This window comes from Paralichthys olivaceus, chromosome 5, assembly GCF_024713975.1.
Source record: "Paralichthys olivaceus isolate ysfri-2021 chromosome 5, ASM2471397v2, whole genome shotgun sequence".
In the NCBI taxonomy this organism is placed as follows: Eukaryota; Metazoa; Chordata; class Actinopteri; order Pleuronectiformes; family Paralichthyidae; genus Paralichthys; species Paralichthys olivaceus.
Window position 1 is genome coordinate 22,246,504 of NC_091097.1, and position 26,889 is coordinate 22,273,392.

Genomic DNA, 26,889 nt, shown 5'->3' on the forward strand with positions numbered 1-26,889 from the left:
GAAAGACTGTTCATCAAAGGAAAAAAGAAAATGGAACCCTCACATCATCGGTGAGAGTGAGCATTCATCAGATTTGTTTCTAATCAAAACACTACTTTATTCATGTTTTATTAACATATCATTTTCAAATTGTCTTATTTGGAGAGAGCGATGAAAGAGCAGGAAGTTTACTCTGCATCAAGGAAACAACTGGATATGAAACACTGACAATATTGCTGAAGGTCATTTTTGAAAATTGTAATGATTTTTTTCTTGCAACGTTATGACAAAATTGCACCTTGAGATTGATTTTGGAACAATTGAACCCCCCGCCCGCCCACACCTCAAGATTCTTTGGTTGCAAAGCAACAGAAGAACCATTGATGATGGTGATGATTCACATGTATAAAGGAGGTATTGTGGGTGCAGTTAATCGCTTACGGCCAAACCAGCCCGAACGCCCTTGAACGCACCACGGAGTGACGTCAGCTTGACGCGGAAGTAGAGCACCACGGACGACCTACTCAGTACTTTTTTTTCCAACTTCTTCACGATCTATCTCTCTATTTTTCTATTTTTCTTTTTCCTTTTTTCTATGTGTGTATGCAGCTATCCAACCGGACGTTAGCGTTGTGATAGCTGACATTGATATATCTCCCCGTAACAGCGACGCGCTGTACGGGGGCTTCTGTGTCGGTCCCATGGAGGGAGCGGTGGAGGAGAACACGGAGCGGATGAGTAGCGCGGCTACCCCCGCTGTTGTGCTGAGCCAGAGCGGCGAAAGCACAGAGAGAGAGGTGAGGAAGTTGACCGTGAGTGTGGAAATGGAGGGAGATAATGAGATAAGCGCAATGGAGCTCATGAGATGCGTGCGTGAGCTATGTGGAGGGCTGGTGGCATGCAGATTTATTGGTAGGAATAAGTATGAGATGTCCATGAGCCATCCGAGAGGGAAAGACAGGCTCATGGAGGGATTTAAGATGGGGGACACCAGGATACACGCCAGGGAACTCACAAACGATGAGCTGGTAGTATCATTTCTAAATCTCCCCTTTTATATAGGAGATGAAAAAATCCTGGAAAAATTGAAGGGGTGGGGAGTCACGGCTGCATCACCAATAAAGAGGAGGATGTGGCCGGGAACCAATGTGGCAGACGGAACTAGGTTCATGAAAGTGAGATTCAATAACCAAGTACAGTCATTGCCATACTCAACCAAATTTGAAACAGCACTGGGAAGCGAATATTTTAGAGTCATTCATGACAAACAGGTCAGGGTGTGCAGGATGTGCATCCAACCCGGGCACATAATGAGGGAGTGCCCTGAGTTCCAGTGCCATAGATGTGGAATTCAGGGACACTTTGCTAGGGAGTGCAGCCAAGGGAAGAAAAGATGTGAGATGTGTAAAAACCTAAATCAGAACTGCAGCTGCAAGGAAAGTGAGGCGGAAGGAGAAAAAAGTGAGGTGGATGAGAGCGGAGATGGGAGCGAGAGTGAAAACAGCGAGGACAGAGACACGGAGGACATGGAGAGTGTGGACGAGGGAGTTGAGGAGGGACCGGTGAGCATGAGCGGAGCAGGAGAGGTGCAGAAGGACGACGGGAGAGAGGAAAAGAATGGAGCGACGGAGGAGGCGGTGAAGGTGGACGCCGACAAGGAGAGAGGAGAGAGGGAGCCGGCGGAGAGGAAGGTGACGAGGAAAGGAAGGAGAGACGGAGCGGACAAGGCAGAACTGGAGACCGAGGAGAAAAGGCAAGGAAAGGATGCAGAGGTGGACGCAGGCAGGAGGAGAGAAGATGCGGGCGGCGACGGCAGAGGAGAAGGACAAAACGGAAGGAAAGGAAGACGGAGCGGACAAGGCAGGCATGGAGACGGAGGAGAAGGAGGAGAAAAGGCGAGGAAAAGACAAGACGGGGGAGAGGAGGAAAGTGACGGACGGAGCGACTCCCACAGAGGCCGGTGAGGAGTCACACGCGTCACAGACGGTAGATTCCGAAACTGATATGGAACTGTCTGAGAAAATAACGCAAATTAGGAAGCGACAGAATACAGAGAGGCACAATAGGATGAATAAGAAAAGCAAAAATAAGAACAAAAAATGAAACTAAGCATCCTAATAATAATAATGATTGAAATAATATCAATTAATGCAAGAGGGCTAAGAAATAAAAGTAAGAGAGAACAGATGTATGGATTGGGGAAAAGTGACATAATATGTATCCAGGAGACACACTGGGATGAAAGGAGTATGAGAGAAGTGGAGAAGGAATGGCTGGGAGATGTGTATGCAAGCAATGGTTATGGGGAAGCAGGGGGGGTAGCGATTTTAATAAAAAGAGGAGTGATAGAGGATGTGAGCAAGTGTGACGATGGGGAAGATGGCAGGATGATAGGGATAAAATTTAAATATAGGAATGAAAACATAAAACTGATAAATGTGCATGCACCAAATAAGGAGAAAGAGAGAAAGAGGATGTTTGAAAAAATGGGAACAATGTGTGATGGCAACTGTATGATAGTAGGAGACTTTAATGTGTGGTGTGGGAAATTGGATGTGGCGGAGAACATGTGTTTTAAGAATGATACATCGAGAGGAATGTTAGAAAAGATTAAAAGTGTGAAAGGACTGAGTGATGTATGGAGAGAAAGAAATCCTGAGGGGAGAGAGTACTCACGAATGCAAGTGGTGAAGGGAAAATTAAAACAGAGTAGGATAGATTTAGTATTGAGCACAAAGGGCATAGCAGAAAGGATAAGTGGTATAGATTACAAAATCACAACTATTAGTGATCACAAGGTGCTAAAATTTACAATAGGAAGGGAAACAGAGAGAAGAGGAGGGGGACTGTGGTGCATGAATGGGGAGTTGCTGAGAGATGAAAAATATAAAAAAGAAGTGAGAGAATACATAAGGTGGGAGAAGGATGACAGGATGTAGGAGGAAGATATAGGGAGGTGGTGGGAAGGGGTAAAAGAGGGAGTACGGACCATGAGCATAAAACACAGTAGGAAGAGGGGGAAAACACAGAGAGAGAAGGAAAAAAAGTTAAAAGAAGAGTTGAGAGAAGAGGAAAAGAAAGCTGAGGAGGGTGGCAAGTATGATTTGGGGGAATATGTAAAGAAGAAAGATGAACTGAAAGAGATAGAACAGGGAAAGTGCAAGGGAGCAATAATTAGAAGTAAGGCAAGAGATGTAGTAGAGGGGGAAAAATGTACAGGGTGACGACATCAACCAGCGACCCAGAAGCAAGCCACCTCGGGTGGCTGCGGAGGAACTATTTTTTTTTCTTTCTTTTTTTTTTCTCTCTCTGTTTTCCAGCTTTTCTTGTACTCTCTCTACATCTCCCTATTTCTCTACCTCATATATGTAAATCCAACCGGACATTAGAGTTGTGATTGTCTTGTTGTGTGTATGTGTGTGTCCCCCGCGGCAGTGACGCACTATGTGGGGGAATCGTAGCCTGCTAGGAAGTGCTCCCAAGACAATGGCAGAGACAAGCATGGAGCGGCGGAGTTTAACCGCTGACACCCACGGAGGTGACAGCGGTGGAGAGACGGAGCTGACGCAGGGTAAGTGCTGCAAAATAAATGAGAGGAACTACAGGGAGCAGACAGTGATGGTAGAGATGGAGGGCGAGGACACAGCTATGGAGCTGATGCGTTGCGTACGCAAGCTATGTGGAGGGCTACTGGCGTGCCGACAGATAACCGAAAAAAAATATGAAATGACGATGAGCCATCCGAAGGGAAAGGACAGGCTCACGGAAGGCTTTAAGATTGGGGAGACTCGGGTGCACGTCAGAGAGCTAGTAAATGACGAGCTAATAGTGTCATTCATGAATCTGCCATTCTATATTGAGGACAGGGAGATACTGGCAGAACTACACCTCTGGGGAGTATCAGCAGTATCTCCCATTAAAAGAAGGATTTGGCCAGGGACAAATGTAGCTGATGGGACAAGGTTCCTGAAAGTAAAATTTAATCCCACAGAGACTGAAGAGGAGACTACCACACCACAGACGGTAGGATCTGAAACAGACATGGATATAGAGGAACAAATGAAACAACTAAGAAAAAGACAGAATACTCAGAGGCATATGAGGAATAATAAGAAAAGTAAAACTAAGGAAAAAACTAAATGAAGATAACAATAATAATAATGTTAACAATAATTTCAATAAATGCAAGGGGGCTAAAGAACAAAAACAAAAGACATCAGATATATGGGAAGAGTAATTATGACATAATATGCTTACAGGAAACACACTGGAATGAGAGATGTATGAAAGAGGTGGAGGATGAATGGAGGGGAGAAGTATTTGCAAATAATGGAGATGGGAATGCGAGGGGTGTAGCAATATTAACAAAAAAAGGAGTGATAGGGAATGTGAGAAGGTGTGAAGATGAGGGAGATGGGAGGATGATAGGGATAAAATTTGAATATACGAATGAGGAAATGAAGCTGGTAAATGTGTATATGCCGAATGAGGAGAAAGAAAGAAAGGTGATGATTGAAAAGATGGGAACAATGTGTGATGACAACTGCATGATTGTGGGGGACTTCAATGTGTGGTGTGAGAAACTGGACGTGTCAACAAACATGCACTTTAAAAATGACACAACAAGAGAGGTATTAAAAAAATTAAAAAGTATGAAAGGACTGAGTGACGTATGGAGAGAAAGAAATCCAGAGAGGAGAGCGTTCTCAAGAACACAACTGGTAAAAGGGGAATTAAAACAGAGTAGGATAGATTTAGTATTAAGCACAAAAAGCATAGCAGAAAGGATAAAAGGAATAGAATATAGAACCACAACATATAGTGATCATAAGGAGTTAAAATTTACAATAGGGGGGGGGGCAAAGAGAAGAGGAGGGGGAGTGTGGTGCATGAATGGTCAGTTGCTTAAAGATGAAAAATATAAAAAAGAAGTGAGAGAATATATAATGTGGGAGATGAATGACAGTATGTATGAAGAAGACACAGGGAGGTGGTGGGAAAGGTTGAAAGAGGGGATAAGGAACATGAGCAAAAAACCCAGCAGGAACCGGGGAAAGAAAGAGAGAGAGAGAGAGAAAAGGTTAAAAGAGGAGGTAGAGGAAGAAGAGAAGAAAGCAGGGGAAGGGGGTAATTATGACATTGAGGGATACATAAGGAAGAAAGACGAACTAAAAGAAATAGAAAAAAGGAAATGTAAAGGAGCAATAATAAGAAGTAGAGCTAAATATGCTATAGAGGGAGAAAAAAGTACAGGGTATTTCTTAGGGCTAGAGAAGGTGAGACAGGAGAAAAATTATTTTGAGCAAGTGGAGGGAAAGAGAGGTGAAAAAATAACCGACTTTGTGGGGATAGTGGAAAGAATAGAAGATTTTTATAGAGAGTTATATAGGAAAGAGGAGGTAGATGCTGAGAGCAGCAAGCAAGTGATAAACCAGATGGATGCTAAATTGAGTGATGAGGATAGGGAGATGTGTGAAGGAGAGATCAGTAAGGATGAGATAAAGATAGCAATAAATGGGTTAGGGAGAAATAAAAGTCCAGGGATAGATGGGATAATAGGAGAATTCTATATAGAATTCAAAGGAGAACTAGCGCCAGTGTTAGAGAAACTATTCAGAAATATAGAGGAGAAGGGAGAGATGCCGCACAGTATTATAACGGGATTAGTTAGCATAATTTACAAAAAAGGGAGCAGGGACAAACTAGAAAACTACAGACCACTGACAGTGTTAAATGGAGACTACAAAATATTAGCAAAGGTGTTAGCAAACAGGATTAAGGAAGTGATAGGGACAGTGGTGGGAAGAACACAAGCATATAGCATACCAGGAAGAGACATAGCGGACACAGTAAGTAGTATTAGGGACACAATAACATACATGAAGGAGAACAATGTAGGGGTAGCAGTCAGTTTAGATCTTAACAAAGCATTTGATAGAGTAGATCACGGTTATTTATACAAAGTATTAGAGAAGGTGGGATTCGGAGGCAGGATGATAGGATGGGTTGGGAGATTGTAGGAGGGAGCAGCCAGTAGGATCAAAGTCAATGGGAAAATAACAAATGAATTCAGATTGGAAAGTTCAGTCAGGCAGGGATGTCCGCTATCAGCTTTGCTATACTCACTGTCGGCAGAGCCGTTGGCGGTGCTCATCCTACAAAACAGGAGGATAAAAGGCATAAAGCTACCGGGTGGAAAGGAGAGCACACTATACCAGTATGCAGACGATACGACAGTGACAGTGAGAGATAAGGAAAGCGTGGTAGAGGTATTACAAAGCGTAGGACTGTATGGCAGGGCATCAAGAGCACGAGTAAACATAGAAAAATCTGAAATAATGTATTTTGGAGAAACAAGAGAAGGGATGGAAGAGACAGGATTGAAGGAAAACAAAGATTATTTCAAGGTGCTAGGAGTTAATATAGGAATTAAAGGAAAGGAAGGGAGAGACAGGCAATACGAAGGGATAGTGAACAGTATCAGGAAGACATTAGGATTTTGGAAGAAAAGAAGATTAAAGCTAAAAGGGAAGGTGATAGTGGTAAATTCGCTCATAATGAGTAGGCTGGTATATGTGATGAATGTGATGGATGTGCCTGAGAAAGTGATGAAAGAGGTGGAAGGGATAGTAAACAATTTTTTGTGGGAAGGGAGTTAGAATAGCAAGGAAAGTACTAGAAAATGAGTATGAGGACGGGGGACTGAAACTAGTTAATTTAGAGGGAAAAAAGAAAGCACTAAGGGTAAAAATGATGGCGAGATACTTAAAAGATAACAGGGATCAAGTGTGGAAGGTGTTTTTGGGAGATGCAATAAATAAATGTGGAGGATGTGGAGAGAGTGGATTGCTCATGGAACTAAAAAAAGGAATGATGGATGGGGTGACTGAAATATACAAAGAGATGCTTGGAGCATGGGGAGAGTTTTTGAGAGGAGTGAAGTATGAATGCAAGAATGTGAGACAGGTATGGGAGCAACCAGTGTTTTTAAATCCAAAGATTATGGCACAGGGAGAAACTATTTTCAACAGGGTGATATGGAGGGCAGGGATAAGAAAGGTAAGGGATATGGTGTATGAGTACATACCAGGTTTCATGGGAGCACAGGTTATTGTGGATGAAGTTAGAGGGAATGGGGAGGAAATATGGCTGGGCACAGCAAAAGGAGTAATAGAGAAAATAAAAGACAGCAATGCCTAAAGAATGGATGGAAATGATTGAGAGAGAGAGCGAGGTGAGGGGGGAAGAAAAAATAGAGATGTATGTGGGAGAAGGAGAATGCAAGGTGAGACTGGCAAATGTGAAAACCAGAGTGTTTTATAAATGTATGAGAGGGAAAGAGATAAGGAGACCAGCTGCAGAGAAAGTGTGGATCAAAGACCCCAGTAAACACGAGATGACCATGAGCCATCCGAAAGGGAAAGAGAGGCTGATGGAGGGATTCCGGATCGGGGAGACAAGAGTCCACGCCAGAGAACTCTGCAATGACGAGCTGGTGGTCTCCTTCCTGAACCTGCCGTACTACACAGAGGACAATGAAATATTGGAAAAGCTGAGTGGATGGGGACTGACAGCAGTAACAGCGATCAGGAGACAGTGTGGCCGGGAACACAAGTGGCAGACGGGACAAGATTCCTAAAAGTTTGTGTCACTTCCGGTGTTAGCTACTGTGTGTTGTATCGGTCTCTTCTCCTCTTCGTCTCTCACTGTACCCTTTCACATCCTAATCATTTACGCTAATTCTGAGTTGCTTTCATAGTTGTGCTATCTTGACTTGTCGCTCGTACACCCCCTTGTCTCAGCGACTCGTTGATAAAACCACTGTGAGCTACACACTACCCGTTAGCTAAAGCAATTTAGCATTAGCAGCTAACGATGGCTTCTCCCTCTCACTCCCCTGCTCTCTCCTGCTCAGTGTGTTTGATGTTCAGTCACTCTTCTGCCTCCTTTAGCGATAACGATACATGTGTTAAATGTAGCTTATTTGCCAGGATGGAGGCGAGGATGAGCCTTTTAGAGTCGCGGCTCTGCACCATGGAGAGTAGATCGTGTAGCGATGTAGTTAGACAGTCCCCAGTAGCCAGTGCGAGCCACATAGCTGTAGCTTCCCCAGCCCCCCCAGCAGTTCCCGAGCAGCCGGGAGGACAGGTGGGTTGGGTGACTGTGCGAAACAAGAAGCGTAGCCCTAAACCGAAGCCCCAGGTTCACCACCAACCCGTTCACGTGTCAAATAAATTTTCCCCACTCAGCGACACACCCGCTGAGAAACAAACTCTGGTTATTGGCGACTCTATTCTAAGGAACGTGAAGTTAGCGACACCAGCGACCACAGTTAAATGTATTCCCGGGGCCAGAGCGGGCGACGTAGAGTCCTATTTAAAACTGCTGGCTAAGGGTAAGCATAAGTACAGTAAGATTATTATTCACGTCGGCAGTAATGACCTCCGACTACGTCAGTCGGAGATCACAAAAATCAATATTGATTCGGTGTGTACATATGCAAAAACAATGTCGGACTCCGTAATTTTCTCTGGACCCCTGCCTAATGTTTCCAGTGATGACACGTTTAGCCGCACGTCATCCTTTCACCGCTGGCTGTTGAGGTGGTGTCCAGATAACAACGTGGGCTTCGTTAACAATTGGAAAACTTTTTGGGGGAAACCTGGTCTGATTAGGAGAGACTGTATTCATCTCACTTGGGATGGAGCAGCTGTCATATCTAGAAACATGACGACGTTTGTTAGAAAGTCCACACTGTGACAATCCAGAGTTGAGACCAGGAGGCAGAGTCGCAGTCTTACACGCTTCTCTGCGCCTCTATTCAAACAGTCACCATCACAATGTCCTATAGAAACTGTGTCTGCCACCTGACCACCTAATTTCTTTAAATCAAAAGTACACAGGAGAGGGGTGATACACTCAAACTTAGTCAAAATTAACACAGCCAAACCATCAGCTAAAAACATAACTATAAAATGCGCTTTATTAAATATCAGGTCACTAAATTCAAAATCTTTACTCATAAATGATCTCATTACTGATCATCAAATAGATTTATTATGCTTAACCGAAACTTGGCTACAAGACGGAGAATATGTAGGTTTAAATGAAGCGACGCCCCCAACCCACTCTAATACTCACATTCCTCGGAACACAGGCAGAGGTGGAGGGGTTGCAGCAATCTTTAAATCTGATCTATCTATCAACCCCCGACCAAAAGAGAGTTATAACTCTTTCGAAAATCTTAGAACCAGCCTCGTCCACCCAAGCCTGACGTCACATAAACCAATTAATATAGTCATCATTTATCGTCCACCCGCCCCCACTCTGAATTCCTATCTGAATTCTCTGAATTTTTATCAGAACTAGTCCTTAAAACAGATCAAATCATTATAGCCGGTGATTTCAATATTCATGTAGATGTTGCCAATGACAGCTTTAGTTCAGCATTTAAATCAATAATAGACTCGATTGGTTTCACTCAACATGTGAATCAACCGACCCACTGCCTGAATCACACTTGATCTTGTCCTGACATATGGCATTGACATAGAAAATGTAACAATATTCCAACAGAGCCCTCTTCTGTCTGACCATTTTTTACTTACATTTGAATTCAGAATTGTTAATTACGTCAATTCTGGACGGAAAGTCTATTACAGTCGATGTTTATCTGACAAAACTGTTCACAAATTTAAAGAACTGCTCCCCTCCTCACTTCCCTCTCAGCCATGTGTCAGTACAATACAAGAAGATTATCAAAACCTTACTCCCACACTAGTTGATAACTTTGTTAATAGTACTGCAGCCTCACTAAAAACAGCACTTGAAGCTGTCGCCCCATTAAAAAAGAAGAGAGTAAGTCAGAGGAGATTAGCTCCATGGTATAATTCCCAAACGTGCGTTCTAAAACAGACATCGCGGAAGCTAGAAAGGAAGTGGCGCTCCACCAATCGCCAAGACTTCCACCTAGCCTGGAAGAATAGCCTTATAAATGACAAAAAAGCACTTAGAAATGCCCAAACCTCGTATTATTCATTACTAATAGAAGAAAATAGGAACAACCCCAGGTTCCTCTTCAGCACTGTAGCCAGGCTGACAGAAAGTCACACCTCTACTGACCCATCTATTCCTCTAGATCTGAGAAGCAATGACTTCATGAGCTTCTTCACTAATAAAATTACAACCACCAGGGATAAAATCCACCACCTCCTCCCAGTGAATAACACTGATACATTGTCTGGTCCTGAAACCATAGCACCAGATTTATGTCTAAACAAATTTTACTCTATTGATCTTCCTGAACTGACCTCGTTAGTTTCATCATCTAAACCAACTACTTGTCAGCTGGACTCTGTTCCAACTAGACTTTTTAAAGAAGTCCTCCCCCTAATTGACAGTTCCATTTTAAATCAGATTAATATGTCTTTGCTAATCGGCTACGTACCACAGGCTTTTAAGGTAGCCGTTATTAAACCTCTGCTTAAAAAGCCTACGCTTGATCCAGAGGTTTTAGCTAACTATAGACCCATATCCAACCTGCCCTTCATTTCCAAAATCCTAGAAAAAGCCGTTGCTAACCAGCTGTGTGATTACTTAGATAGTAACGGTTTATTGGAAAAATTTCAGTCAGGATTTAGAACCTATCACAGCACAGAAACAGCACTATTGAAAGTCACTAATGACCTTCTTATGGCATCAGATGATGGACTTGTCTCTGTCCTCGTCTTGTTGGACCTTAGTGCAGCCTTCGACACAATAGATCATAAGATTCTGCTACAGAGATTAGAACAACATATAGGAATTAAAGGAACAGCACTACACTGGTTTAAATCATATTTATCAGATAGATTCCAATTTGTAAATGTTAACAATGACTCCTCCATGCACATGCAAGTTAATCATGGAGTTCCACAAGGTTCTGTCCTTGGACCAATACTCTTCACCCTATATATGCTCCCCTTAGGCAACATTATCAGACAGCACCACATACAATTCCACTGCTATGCAGACGACACCCAATTGTATATTTCCATGAAGCATGATGAATCTAATCGCCTAGTTCAACTTCAGGAATGTCTCAAAGATATCAAGGCGTGGATGACCCAAAATTTTCTACTTTTAAACTCAGACAAAACTGAGGTTGTTGTAATTGGCCCTAAACATCTCAGAGAAACACTGTCTGACCAGATAGTCACTTTGGATGGTGTCAGTCTGGCTTCCAGCTCCACTGTGAGGAACCTTGGAGTGTTGTTTGACCAAGACATGTAATTTGACCCCCATATTAAACTAGTGTCTAGGACGGCTTTCTTCCATCTGCGCAATATTAACAAAATTTGAAACATCCTGTCTAAGCAGGATACTGAAAAACTAGTCCACGCGTTTGTAACCTCTAGATTAGATTACTGCAACTCTCTATTAGCAGGATGCTCCATGAAGACTGTTAAAAGTCTCCAGTTGGTCCAAAATGCTGCAGCACGAGTGCTGACAGGAACTAGAAGGAGAGATCATATCACTCCTGTCTTAGCTTCCTTACATTGGCTCCCTGTAAAATTTAGAATAGAATTCAAGATCCTGCTCCTCACATTTAAAGCCCTCAACAATCACGCCCCCTCATATATCAAAGAGCTGATAACACCTTATTATCCAAGTAGATCACTTCGTTCCCAAAACACAGGCTCTCTAGTGGTTCCAAGAGTCTGTAAGAGTAGAGCAGGAGGTAGAACATTTAGCTATCAGGCTCCTCTCCTATGGAACCAGCTCCCACTCTGGGTTCGGGAGGCATTTAAAGTAAAACTAAAAACCTTCCTCTTTGACAAAGCCTATAGTTAGGGCTGGATCAGGTGAGTCCTGAACCATCCCTTAGTTGTGCTGCTATAGGTTTAGACTGCTGGGGGAACTCCCATCATGCACTGAGCACTTCTTCACTTCCCTCTGTCTCTGTCTCTCTGCCCCCCCACACCTCTTTATTTATTTATTTATTAGTTTTAACATATCATGTCAAAGTGTCACTTTGTCCTCCCATAGTCCCTCTGGCTCTTCTCTCTATCTCGTTTCAGATAACTCCGGCACCGGGACTACAGGACAACAACGACTACCATCACCATTGTCTTCATTTATTACAAGAACTCAGCAATTCATTAATATATCTAGTCATGTTGTAGATCTATACATTGTTATTGTTATGGTTAGCCTTGATTTTGATGGTGCCAAATTGTTACCGGTCTCTCTCTCTCCACCTCATCTCTCTCTTCTCTCCCCCGCTCTCCACCCATCTCTCCTTTCCTCCCCCCTTACTTTTCTTTCCTCACCCCAACCGGTCGAGGCAGATGACCGCCCACATTGAGCCTGGTTCTGCCAGAGGTTTCTCCCTGTTAATGAGGGAGTTTTTCCTCTCCACAGTCGCCTGTGCTTGCTCATTGTGGGAACTGTTGGGTTTCTCCATGTTAATATTGTTTTAAGGTCTTGACCTTTAAATGTAAAGTGCCTTGAGATAATGTAAATTATGATTTGGCGCTATATAAATAAAATTGAATTGAATTGAATTAAAAGTAAGATTTAACGATCAGATCCAGTCCCTACCATACTCCACAAAATTCAACACAGCCCTCGGAACAGAATACTTCAGACTCATTCACGACAAACAGATGAAGGTCTGCAGGATGTGCATGCAGCCAGGACACATCCTCAGAGAGTGCCCTGAATTCCAGTGCCACAGATGCGGAGTTCAGGGGCACTACGCGAGAGAAGGCGAAAGCAAAATGGACAGAACAAAAGGAAAAAACGGACTAAAGGTTGGGGAAGAAGAAACCATGGAGCTCGAGGGAATGGGAGGAGACACGGAGGAGGAAGAGCGCGACGGAGACAGCAGCAGAGATGGAGAAGGCAGCGGGGACGGTGACAACGGCGGTGACAACAGCGGCAACGGAGTTAGCAGAGGTGACGAAAGCAGCAGCGGTGAAGGAGATAGCGGCTACAGCGACGAAAGACGGAGTGAGCGGAGGAAGGAGAGCACAAACCCAAATGGAAGAAGATAAAGCGGAGAATAAGAAAACAAACGACTCAGACATGGACTTAATGACTGAAATCATGCAATTAAGGAAAAAACAGAATCCTCAGAGGCAACAAGAGGCAAAATAAGAAAAGCAAAAATAAAAATAAATGAACATATCACTACTAATGATAACAATCCTAACACTAAATGCAAGAGGGCTCAACAACAAATGGAAAAGACAACACATATATGGTCTGAGTGAGTACAACATAATGTGTATTCAAGAGACACACTGCAATGAAAGATGTGTGAATGAAGTAAAGAAAGAATGGTCAGGAGAAGTATACACTAACAATGGTGATGGGAAAGCAAGGTGAGTAGCAATATTAATAAAAAGAAGGAGTGATAGAGAAAGTGAAGATGTGTGAGAATGATGGTGAAGGGAGGTTGATAGGGATCAAATTTAAATATATGAATGAAGAAATAAAACGTATAAATGTGCATGCAGCAAATACAGAGAAGGAGAGAAAGGTGATGTTTGAACAAATGGGAGAAATGTGTGAAAGCAACAGTATAATAGTGGGTGACTTCAATGTATGGTGTGGGAAATTGGATGTTTCCGGAAAAATGATATATAAAAATGACTCACCGAGAGGAGCATTAGAAAAGATAAAAAGTGAGAAAAGATTGTGTGATGTATGGAGAGTCAGAAACCCAGAGGCGAAAGTATTCTCCAGAAAACAAGTGGTGAAGGGTGAATTAAAACAGCAGAATAGACTTAGTAATACAGTTTTTCACAATTGTTAAAACATGTTTTATGAATTCTCCGGTCCTTTTCTCAGAATTCTAAACACACAACTCTTTTCTAAAACTACATTCACAAAACCTCTGATTCTTTTTGCAAAACCATACCATCTCCTCAAAATAGTTTTACATGTGCTCAAAACCGAGCAATGTTGTCAGATCTTGCACGAATCGGTCAAAATAGAAAAACTGCTGAGCTACACCAAAAAATTGAAAACACAGTGGTCAAGGCATGCTGCTCATTGAGAAATGTTTATTGGTCACAATAAGTACTTTACACAGTTGATCATTGAGCTTCATTGAGGGTCATCCTGCCTTTGGGCTGGGTCAGACCACAGCACTTCTTCAACATCACACACTATATTTGCCCTTGCCAGGCAAGAGGGGAAAAAACCCTAGTGTGCTGTACCCAGCCCCGACACATCTCACCAATGTCATCACAGGCTAGTTCCATGGACTCAAGAAGATTACTTTGAGCCTGGTGTAGGGCTGTCACTCGTACACCTTCCATCTCCAAGTGGAGGAAACCTCCTCTATTGTATTGAGGAAGGGAGAGTACGGTGGTAAGTATAGGTTACTGTACTGATATTCTGATTCATATTGAACCATTCTCTGACTTGGACAGCGCGGTGAAAACTAACATTGTCCCAAATTATAACATAAATAGGCCGCTCCATCGTCTCATGTTCCTGCTGTTCATTGCAGACAACACATCTCTAAGACCACCAAGAAAGATGAGAAGGTGCTGGGTGTTACAGTATATGGCCCCACAGTGGCATGATGGTGAAGAACACCCTGGTTGCTTATACCAGCGCACAGTGTTATATTACCGTACCACCATCAGAAATTGCCACTCTTCGTCTTTCTCTCCCTCCTCTTCCTCCTTCTTGTCCTCCGCCTCTACCTCCTCTTACAGGCACTTGTCCTCTGTGTCTCTGATCTATTGTTGTCATGAGCTTGCAGGACCAACCTGCTTGAACTCTGAACTGACTTATATTGGTTGTCATGTTGTCATGACATGAAGAGAAACAAGTGTGACCAATTTTGAATCCTTGTGTTCAATGGATGACACGTGTTTCATTTGTGTTGATATTTTGCCACTGGTTTTTACCATTATTCATCACAAGTGCATAACAGTGATTTATTGCATGAGAATGTGTTTAGAGTTTTGCAAAAGGAAGGACTGAGATCTGCAAATAGTGTTTTACTAGGTGAAGATAGTTTATGGTTCTGTCAAAATGATGCTCATTTCAGTGAATGAGTTCAGACAACTGAGCAATTGATTCACACAACAGGAATTAGTGTTTTAGCAATTCAGAAAAACTGTAATGTCAACATGTAAACAACCTTTCAACCCATATCCATATAACTCATGTAAAAATCCTTACAACCTGCAGGTGTACTACTTCCTTTACCGTTGAAGCCACCTTCCTCAGCAACCTTGTTACCGAAGCAGTTTAAGAGAGAGGAAAACCAGACTGGACAGGAAGAGACACTGCAGGGAGGAAGCACACAAGTGAATTTAATAATAATTTAATTTGTTACCGCTTGATCAAAAGGTGGTTGTGAATCAACAATTGATGCCACTGCAGCAACAGAGGAAATCAACAACTCAGGAACTAGCACAGCAGAGCGAGCAAAATAGGGTTTCAATGGGTTAATGACATAACTGCACTGACTTCCTCTGGTCAGGGGTTGAGATCAAATAATTCAAATCTGACACTTTACAGGTCACAGTATAAGGGCCAGAGAAGTTGGCCTGGAAAGGGGATCCAACCAAAGGCAAAGGGCCAGAACTTGACCGGGACAGTATTCACAGCGTTCTGCCTGTCGATCATAGAGACTTTTTATTCATTGGGACTGAAACCCAGGCTCTCTTGGGACACCTCCCTGGCAGCTAACATCAGCCAGGGTAATCCCTCCTTCCAGTCACGGTCTAACTCTTCAAGGTTTGATGGAACCTCTCGAGAGCTTTCTGGTTTTAACACCTCTTCAAACAACTTCGACGAGAAATTAGACCCCTCTTCAGACTGGACAACCTTTGGGATTCCAAAAATAGACATGAACTGTGTCAGTGCTTTCACAACAACCTGGTCGTGATGTTCCTAAGGGGATAGGCAGCAGGATAACATGTAGCGTGACACATGACTGTAAGCAAAAAGTTACTACCAGCTTTGGAACGTGGCAAAGGACCAACATAATCAACAATAGATGCTCAAAAGGGGTTTCAGCAACTGGAATGGGATGCAGAGAGGCAGGTTTAATCGCCTGATTTGGTTTTCCAGTCAACTTATATGTGTGGCAAGTTTTAATAAAGGCCAAAATGTCGCTTTTCAAACGTGGCCAGTAAAAATGCTGCATAACTCATAGGTCATAGGTTTTCCTCACACCCAAATGACCTGCAACACCATCATGAGCAGTCTGAAGAACAGTTAGACGTAATGAAGAGAGCAGGACGAGTTGCACAATCTCATCCCCCCAAAAAACAGTCCCCCTGGGGAACCCATTTTCCCACCAACAGGCCATATTTGAAAAAGTAGCCACGGGCTGAACTCTCCACCTCACCATCTGGTAGAACTTGGCTGTACAGTGGCTAAAGTGAGGGATCCTCTTTTTGCTCTTTTACAAAATCACTGCAAGATACAGGCAAAGGAAAAGCAGATACAGTGAACACAGACTCTCTTTTCTTATCTGAATTGTCAAAATCTGAACTAAAATCAGCATGGCTCATGGCACGTGTCACTGCACAAGTGGGTAGTACTACAAGAGGGTATTTGGGAGACTCAAAATCTTCTACCCGGGATATTGGTGTCCACCATTGCAGGAGCAACAGGCCACACACGATCGCCAGCCAGGTCATTCCCTAGGATGACCTGTACTCCCCCATTAGCAAAGAAGGGTGCACTCCCATGGTCACTTCATCTCGCACCAGATCTGAAAATAAGGTCAGTTTATGCTGAGGAGCTGAAAAAACAATCAAACCCATTCCCCGAACATCAACACTGAAACTGGTGTCTGTCTACGAAGAGAAAGGCAACACAGAGTCCTCCATAAATGAGTCCAGTTCCCCTGAATGTCTCAGTATTTTTACAGGTACCTTCCTATCGCTCCCGACCAGTGAAACATAACCATCTGACAAAAATGCCACGTAACCAGGATCAATCTCATCATTAGCTGTAGATTGTGCCTGTTCTTGCAACACCACAGGAAACTCAATCACCAACTCTGAAGAGGAGGGTTTTATGTGTGCTTACCTTCTGTTCATTTAAATAAGTTACAACCCAATCAGGCAGAGTATTTTTAAACTGCTTAAGCTAAAACAGTTCCTGCAATTCCTCCAAGGTCTCTACCTCAGAGACCTCAGCAGCAACACCAGTGGCTGAAATGAGTTGCTAAATCACGAGCAAATTCAGTGTGCGACTTTTTCTCTTTCCTGAGTGTCCTGAACTGTGATGATAAGCTTCGGGTACCAACTCGTATGCCTAAAGCACAGCTGCTTTAACCAACTGATAGCTACCACTATCCCTAGCACTCAAGATAGAAAAAGCCTCCTGAGCCTTGCCGGTGAGCACACATTGAAGCAGTAGTCTCCGCTCAGCATCAGACCAATTACACGCTTCCACTAAACACTCAAACAACACAAAGTAAATGTCAGGGTCCAGTTCATTAAACTTTGGAACTAACCGTAAACTGACAGCAACATCAAATGACAGAGTGGGAGGAATACGTGCGGTTGACTCTTCAACCTTTGGTTCAGCCTGAAGCTTGTCTTCACTTATAAGGTCCAAACTATAACGCTCCAGCTGTAGCTTTTGTGTCACTAGCTCATGTCTTAACCTTTCTACCTCAAAAACATTCCTTTGTTCCTGTTGGAGTTGTAGCAGGAGGAGCTCTTTCTTTTGCTCAAATGTCAAGCCAGCCCCAAGCACAGTCAAAACTGGAGCCAACACTTTACCTGGCCTACTGACCTGAGCAGAAGCTACATCAAACAAACTAGCTACTTCTCCTGGAGAACTTGCACCCTCCATAGAAGAAGATATTCAGCTCCACCAATTGGGCCTTTACGTGGCCACCAACTCATTTTTATTTAGCTTCTTAGAAACCTCAACACTGTAATAGTCACCCACTTTTAAGAGCTGATCTCTCTTATGAGAATTGAGCAAATCCTTACATGGAGACTGAACAAAATCTTCAATCGAAGCCATTGTTACAGTTTCACCACCTAGGGGTGCTTTTTCCAGCACTGATACTCTATACAACACACAGGCCACAACTACAAACAGAGAAAGTTTTCCATCACCACGCAACAGGGTTAACGGCTGCTAAAAATATGGAACCCCCTCCCTCTGGCTAACTGCCTAACCAGAACTAGCTGACTCACTAAACCCTAGACTTCATGCAGGTTTGTGGCAGGATGGATTAAGCACAAAGCCCAGCGACCCGGTTAACTTCCAGCACGCTGAAAATCACCTGGACAGTCCTGGAAGTGCCCCTGAGCACTGCTCTAACCACGTACTGCACAAAAACAACAAATTAAAACAAAAAAAGATCAATGGAGACAGCCAGTGCCCCACATTGCTTATGCCTAGCAGGAAAAAGGGTTCCAAATTTCTTACCAGCCCTCAAACCTTTACTGGGAGTTCAGGAAAACAAGTTTTAACATTACAGGCCAAAATCTATGGAGCAACATGCTTACTGGAACACAAATAGTCAAGCAACAAATTCCCTAGGACTACCAGAGCAACCCAAAATCTGTGTGAACACTCACTTCAATAAAACTTTACATTTACCGGATTCCCAGCACCAAAGTGATCCCGGACGAGCACCCATTTGTTACCGCCTGGCTCAAGGCCGGCAACAAAAAGGGAGGCCACACACAGATATAATAAGCAAAAAATGTGTTTATTTAACTTAAACAAGCAAGCAAAGTAACTAATGGATGGGGTGTGTAAGTAGGAAGGTCATCAGTCATGTTAGGAGTGTGTGTTGAAAGGTGCAACAAACCAAACAAAGGACGTGGCTGCAGCAGGCCCAGCTGAGAGAGAGCTATGAATGCAGAGGGCGGTCCTTTATAACTTCTGCAGGCCCTGCCCAAAAGGTCAGGTACCTGCAGGCACTCCCTCCCGGCTCTGCCTAACAGCGACCTCCCAGCAACTGTAAGAGAGCAGAATGAGACAGGCAGGCGTACTGGAAAGGGTCCTCACAATATGACACAGAAATACAGAAATAAATACATGTGAAAATAAAGGAAAAAACTGTTTATGTAACCCTGACATAATTAATGAAGGAAATGATTGAAAATTCCAATGATTGCAATTGCAATATTAGGACAAATGACACTTTCAGTTTATTTTCCCTGCACAATAAAACAGTTGAAGGAACCCCAGAGTGTCAATGGTCACAAACCAACACAACTGTGGATTAGGGTGATGATTCTCTTTGCCGCCAGCAGATGGTGCAGTTGCTGCTGCTTCAGAGGAGACACATCAAGAGCAGGAAAGACTGTTCATCAAAGAAAAAAAGGATATGGAACCCTCACATCATCACTGAAGGAAGAGAGTGAGCATTCAAAAGATAATATGTAGTCAAAACACTACTTTATCCGTATCATTTTAACATGTCTGAGTGACACGCAGATATGATCCGACACTATGGATTAATAACTCAACACATGATCGTAAGTTTGTTACTAAATCATCCAATAAAAGATGAACTATGAACTTGTTTTTAAGTGTGAACTGACTCAACACTGCAAACAGCAGCTACTGAAGGCAGAAGTAGTAGAACTGGATCGTCACACTCCTGTGACCAATCCTGCATGAGACTGAGGTCAGGACCGCCCTTACTCATTTGCATATGACACAGAAATACAGAAATAAATAAATGTGGAAATAAATAAACGTAGAAATAAAATTAAGACATTTATTTATTTATTTCCACATTTATTTATTTATTTATACTTAAGTAATTTCTCGTCCTTCATACAGATGTGCCAGGTTGTCTGAAACTTTTCCAACTGGATGGAAAGAGAGGTTCCTGCCATTCCTGTAATGTTTGACAGATACTGACACCTGCTTGTTGGCGTGAGTGGCCAACTGTGCCAGGTAAGATCGGAGCAGGGTTTGTATTTCTTTCTCAAGCCTGATGTAGCTATGTCGGTTCCATTTAATGTGAACAATCAACTGCAAGACAATAAAGAGAAGGTCTGAACCCATGCAACTTTATCCATGAACACTTTTTGTTTGTAATGTGGTTGACCAACACAATGAGCAGACAAGTTCTGATCAAGCAGCATCTGATCCTAAAGCCAGATTCATGCTTCTGCTTCAATGCTACACCACAGCCTACACATACATGTGTACCCTACTGTAATTCTATTTTCAGCACTAAGTAAACAAGCACTACCTGGTCTACAAGCAGCCCAACCTGTAGGTGCTCTGGGTTTTATGGAGGACGAGAAATGACTTAAGTATAAAGAAAGAAAGAAATGTTTAAATAAATAAATAAATGTGGAAATAAATATATAAATGTCTTCATTTTTCCCCCACATGTATTTATTTCTGTATTTCTGTGTCATATGCAAATGAGTAAGGGCGGTCCTAACCTCAGTCTTGAGCAGGATTGGTGACAGGAGTGTGATGATTCAGTTCTACTACTTCTGTCTGTCAGTGCCGACTGTTGTGCAGTAGCTGCTGTTTGCAGTGTTGTGTCAGTTCACACTTAAAAACAACAAGTTCATAGTTCATCTTTTATTGGGATGATTAGTAATAAACTTACGATCATGTGTTGAGTTATTAATCCATAGTGTAGGATCATGTCTGTGTCGCTCAGACATGTTAAAATGACATGGATAAAGTAGTGTTTTGACTACATATGGTCTTTTGAATGCTCATTCTCTTCCTTCAGTGATGATGTGAGGGTTCCATATCCTTTTTTTCTTTGATGAACAGTCTTTCCTGCTCTTTCCAAGATGTGTCTCCTCTGAAGCAGCAGCAACAGCGGTTGCAATGATAAGTCTAAACAGCTTACAGCACCTGGTATTCCCAGACGGTCTCCCATCCAAGTACTAACCAGGCACGACCCTGCTTGGCTTCCTAGATCTGATGAGATCGGGCGTGTTTTTTAAATTTTTTTATCTCTTATTGTCAAAAAATACATATTTACAATATGGAGAGGAACTCTCCTTTCATATTCAATAAGAGCTCCTAAACAAAGCCATAACTAACTTTTACAGGGTATATGAAAAATAAACAGAAGATAGAGGAGCAAAATTAAAAGAAAAAAACTAAACGGTCATCATTGTCCACTCTGTACAAGAGGTTTTCTTTGTTAACAGATGTCAGGAATGAGTCCTTTTGGTAATTGAATAGCATTGTCCAGTGTGCTTTGAGTTTGTTTTTAAATAGGTGTGTTTTTAAGTCCCTTTTCTCCCTTCGGGAGGCCAAACAACCAAGTCCAGTCCCAATGTGGTTCGTCTACTCCCATCAGATGGCATTTTTCATTCAGCAGTTTATATATGTTTTTCTAAAAGCTCTGAGCGCGGTACAGTTCAAAAACATATGTTCTAGATTTTACTCTTCTATTCCACATACAGTACATACTCTTGAAAATGTATCTTTGTGTACTTCGTGTAGGACAATGCTCGTGAAAATTCTCCTGTGCCTTATTTTGAAATCTGTGTTGAAGTTAACTGGGGGAATGAATTTAAGATCTAGGTTTATCCATATGGTGTGTAGATTTTGTGCCGGAAAGGTTTTGGACCATGCTTGTCTACGGCGTAGCTACGGGGCGTAGCTACGGCGTCGACGTGATGCAGAAGCATAAACTAGGCTTTAGACTGAGCATGCTCCTGGTGAAGTTTTGCCTCCAGAGCTGCACACCTGGCCTCAGTGCTCTTGAGCTGCTCTTCTTTTGACGCCAGCTTGGCCATGAGGTCAACCTGGGATCTTTTGCAAGCTTTCCTTGTCTCTACTGCATATATTATGAGCTCATCCTTGCGTTTGAGCTCATCTTGAAGCTGGCTCCTCTCACTTTTAAAAAGTTCCACCTCCTCCTTCAGAGCAATATTGGCTTCTTCCAGAGACTCTGCCCTGCTCCAGCATCTATTAGCCTTGGTTCTCTCGTGGTGCAGGAATGCCTCCAGAGCTGCACACCTGGCCTCAGTGCCCTTGAGTTTCTGGTGTTCTGCAGCCAGTTTGGCCTGGGCATCAAGTTTGATTGCCTTAGTCTCAGCTATGGCTTTAATAAGGTCCTCTCTTATCTTCTGGAGCTCCATTGGTAAAGGAAGTAGATTTGGTCAGCTGTTATCTTCGTTAATGAAAGCTGCTGTCTTCCCAGTCGAAGGTTTCAGAAACTGTGCCATCACTCCTAAAGCCTAACCCTAACCCCAGGATCAAAGGAAATATTACAACATTAACTAGATCAAAGGATATATATAGTTATTTATATCAAAGGACTAAAGTACAAGACTGCCACTGGGCGTTTCCAGTTATTTATATCAAAGGATTAAATTACATGGCTGACACTGGAGATTGTTGTTTTTATCAGGAATTCTTTGGCACACCTGCTTACTTGGACTCACAGAGTAATGTATATAATTTTGGTGGTCTAAGTGCAAGGTTCTGTTTCCATGTCAAAGGCACTAATGGCAGAAGGAAAGAAAATATAATGATACTATACTATATTATCCTTTAAACTTTAAACACTCTGTTAAATGTGATATGTGTGTGCGTCCTTACTCATTGTGTCCTGCAGAGGGTAATGTTCATGGTGCGTCATGGACATGATGGCACTACCTATGTATCTGTTCCGGTTGTGTTGTGAAACTGAGCGGCAGCTCATTGCATCTCCCTGTCTGATTGATTAAATATGCCTAGAGGAGGCTAAAGATAATTCTGTTATCTGAGAGTTTGAATCTCCACCGCAAGGCACTCCGCTCAACAGGTTATGGGCCCAGGAACGCAGGCTTAGAGCAACGAGTAAGGTAACAGAAGAAATTAACTGTTAGCCAAGAGGAGCTACTAGCTTGGTTTGAGTGAAGACGGCGCCGAGAGTCTCACGTGGAAACTAAAGACAATGAGGACACGGACATTCTACAAGCTGCGCAGCCCAAATGTTTGGAGATAAAGTGAACTTTGGAAAGAGAACGTTAAAATGGCCACAGCAGGAACGCCCCAGCAGATTATATTCGACGGAACTGAAGATAAGTATGATCTGTGGGAGACAAGATTCCTTAGCCGTCTACACATTCTTAAGCTAAAAGACACCATACTGCGAGTGCCCACGGATGACGCTGCATTAGTTGCAGACCCAGGGAAGAACGCAGACTGCTATGCTCAATTAGTGAATGCACTCGATGATAAGAGCCTGTCTTTGATTAGACATGAAGCTGCTGAAGATGGAAGGAAAGCTCTCAAAATTTTGAGGGAGCACTATTCTGGAAAGAGCAAGCCTAGAATTCTCAACCTGTACACATCCCTGACCACCATTCAAATGGCAGAAGGTGAAACTGTTACTGATTACATGATAAGGGCTGAGAATATTATGGAACAAAAGTGCAGCGGGATGGCTCAACGCAGAGGGACGGCGCTGATCTACCTACTAGACACCGATGGACGTCAGCACAGAGCCTGGCTGAAAGACGCACTGTATATGCCAACCTATCCACACGACATCTTCTCAGTGGCAAGAGGGACAAATGGTGGAGCTACAGTCACTTTCAAGAAAGGGGACAGTCACATGATTACCAAAGGTAACCACAGGTTTGATTTTCATGAAAGTGGTAACCTGTTTTACTTGCCAACAGTTGAAAAGAATGTTAATGGTGATAAATGTAATGTGTGCCACGACATGCAGACTTGGCATGAAATTCTTGGGCATTGCAATTATGAGGATGTGCAAAAATTACCGGATGTGGTAAGAGGCATGGAGATAAAAGGCAGTGCAACGAGGCCAGCACAACTTTGTGAAATTTGTACAAAAGGAAAATTCACACAGACAAGGAACAGAGAGCCAGACAGAAAGGCTACAGAACCTTTACAACTGGTTCACACTGATTTAGCGGGTCCTATGAGAACCCCAAACATAGAGGGTCACAAATATGCTATGTCTTTTACAGACGACTACTCAGGTGCTATAACAGTGTACTTCCTGAAATCCAAAAGTGATGCTACACATTCCACAGAGAGATTCTTAGCAGACTCAGCACCTTATGGGAAAATAAAATGTCTACGGTCAGATAATGGAAAAGAGTATATTAATAGGGAATTCAAAGCACTGTTAACCAAAAATGGCATTAGGCACGAGACATCCGCACCATACTCGCCTCACCAAAATGGCACGGCCGAGAGGGGGTGGAGAACTCTCTATGAGATGGGCAGATGTATGCTGTTAGACAGCAAGTTACCAGACAAGCTATGGAATTATGCTGTACAGACAGCAGCCTACATAAGGAACCGGTGTTACAGTAGACGCACAAAGAAAACACCATATGAAATGCTAACAGGCACGAAACCAAGCATGTCAAAACTTCAAAAATTTGGATCTATGTGTTTTGCCTACAACCCACAAGAGAAAGGGAAAATGGATTCAAGAAGTGTGCAGGGTCTTTTTATTGGTTACGATAAGAATAGCCCATCTTATCTTGTGTACTATAAAGACACTGAAAAGGTTCAAAAGCACAGGCTGGTAAAATTCACAAGCAAGACAGACAATGACAAAGAAATGCAGACACACGGGCCACACATCGAATGTCATGTCAGAGAGGTGTACCCCAAGGTACTTGACATTATGGAAAATGATGATGACAAAATGGGAAATGCATCAAGTCAAAGTGTTCAAGGTGATGTTTCTGAGGTTGAAGTTGAACTGCCAAGCACTGAGCATGTAACTAGGAAGAATCCACCTAGAACTAGGAGAAAGCCAGTGTGCTTGCAAGATTATGAGACTGAGGATACAGTAGACAAACTGGTAACATGTGTGGACTCCTGTTATAGAGCTGTCTGTGACATACCACAAAACTACCAAGATGCTATAAGGTCTACCAAGTCACAGCAATGGATAAATGCAATGAATGATGAAATTCAGTCACTTGAGGAGAATAACACATTCAAAATTACCCAGTTGCCACCAGGCAAAAAGACAGTGGGGGGTAGATGGGTGTATACCCTCAAGAGTGATACTGATGGGTCTGACAAGTATAAGGCCAGATTTGTTGCAAAAGGTTATAGCCAAAAACAAGGTATCGACTATGAGGAAACTTTCTCGCCTACAGCTGACATGACCACTGTTCGAGTTGTGTTGCAAAAGGCAGTGCAGGAAGATTTAGTTTTACATCAAATGGATGTGAAAACTGCATACCTACACGCACCCATTGATTGTGAGGTCTATTTGGAACAGCCTGAAGGCTATGAGAAAAAGTCCAAATCAGGAGAAAAACAAATTACAGAAGTCACTGTATGGTCTTAAGCAGTCAGGCAGGAACTGGAATACTCTGTTACATGCATACTGTATCTTACTGAAAATGGTTTCGAACAAAATCCTGCTGACAACTGTCTGTACACAAGGGAAAAACAAGATGAAAAAGTGATTCTGATCATATGGTTTGATGATCTGATTATCGCTGCAAACACTGAAGAAGTTGTGAAAAGTGTCAAAATGATGTTCACTGAGAGATTTAAAATGAAAGACCTGGGGAAACTGAACAATTTTCTGGGAATAGATTTTAAACAATCAGATGGTCAAGTCACAATGACACAAGAGAGGTATGCCAACAAGATCCTATCAAAGTTTGGTATGCAAGATTGTAAGCCTCGAGAGACCCCATGTGAGTCTAAACTTAAATACACTGATGGTGCTAAGAAATTGGAGAATCCAAGGGTGTATAGAGAGGCAGTGGGAAGTTTGATCTACCTGGCAACATGCACTCGACCAGATTTAAGTTTCGTGGTCAGCAAACTTTCCCAGCATTTCTCAGAGCCAAGTGAAGAGCACTGGAACACTGTGAAGCACGTGTTCAGGTATTTAAAGGGTACAACAAACCATGGATTGTGTTTCAAAAAGGATGACACGGAGGCACTAGGTCTAATGGTCCATAGTGATGCTGACTGGGCAGCGGATGTCACAGACCGACGTAGCACCACAGGTTACTGTGCCAGTATTAGTCAGAAAAGCTCTCTCATTTCATGGAAGAGCAGAAAACAACCAACAGTAGCACTATCTACCTGTGAGGCAGAATATATGGCCTTAGCCTCAGCTATACAGGAGTGTATGTACTTACAACAACTACTCAAGGGAATTGATAAATATCAGTATGCCCAAACCAAGGTGTTCGATGACAACCAAGGAGCAATTGCACTGGCCAGGAACCCAGTTAACCGGCAAAGGTGTAAACATTGATATAAAATATAATTTCATTCGTGAAACTGTGAATAGTGGGAGGATCTGTTTAAAGTATTGTTCCACTGACAACATGGTTGCTGACTTGATGACAAAACCAGCCACAAAGCTAAAACTCCATAAGTTTGCACAGTATTTGTTTGGCACATAAAGTGCAAGAATAATGTGCCAATATGTTTTTATTTACTTTTGCACTGAAGACCAAAGGGAGAATATTTTTGTTTATTTTCTACCACTGAGTGTATCACAATAAGCAAAGGTCGAGTGGGGGTGTTAAATGTGATTTGTGTGTGCGTCCTTACTCATTGTGTCCTGCATAGGGTAATGTTCATGATGCGTCATGGACATGATGTCACTACCTATGTATCTGTTCCGGTTGTGTTGTGAAACTGAGCGGCAGCTCATTGCATCTCCCTGTCTGATTGATTAAATATGCCTAGAGGAGGCTAAAGATAATTCTGTTATCTGAGAGTTTGAATCTCCACCGCAAGGCACTCCGCTCAACACACTCAAGTTCACTCTTGTGGCCTCTTGAATGTGATCTCAAAAACAACTGGAGGGATTTCCTTCAATTTTGGACCACTTGTCTCTCAGCTGGGATCAGCTGATCAGATTTCAGTGGTCAAAGGTCACAGTGACCATATATGAAATACTTGGAGGAAGGACTCGAACGCAGAGTTAGGAGAGAGCTCATTCAGCTTGGGTGTTTATTTGTC

General features: G+C 42.7%; 1 protein-coding gene across 3 annotated transcripts; it reads left to right on the forward strand.

The window, feature by feature from the left end:
* Positions 1–298: 298 nt before the first annotated feature.
* Positions 299–12,838, forward strand: LOC138407733 (pre-mRNA-splicing factor 38B-like). 3 transcript variants are annotated; one of them, XR_011241068.1, is made up of 3 exons: positions 378–1,939; positions 3,415–3,550; positions 3,971–12,829. XR_011241068.1 is itself a non-coding variant. In XM_069525067.1 (2 exons), the coding sequence occupies exons 1-2, from the start codon at positions 681–683 to the stop codon at positions 3,446–3,448; spliced, it is 1,293 nt and encodes a 430-aa protein (XP_069381168.1). In that variant the 5' UTR covers positions 378–680; the 3' UTR covers positions 3,449–12,829. The 3 variants fall into 3 exon arrangements, 1 of the variants encoding a protein (XP_069381168.1); XR_011241069.1 differs by having other exon boundaries at positions 299–776; positions 3,415–12,838; XM_069525067.1 differs by having other exon boundaries at positions 3,415–12,829.
* Positions 12,839–26,889: the final 14,051 nt, after the last annotated feature.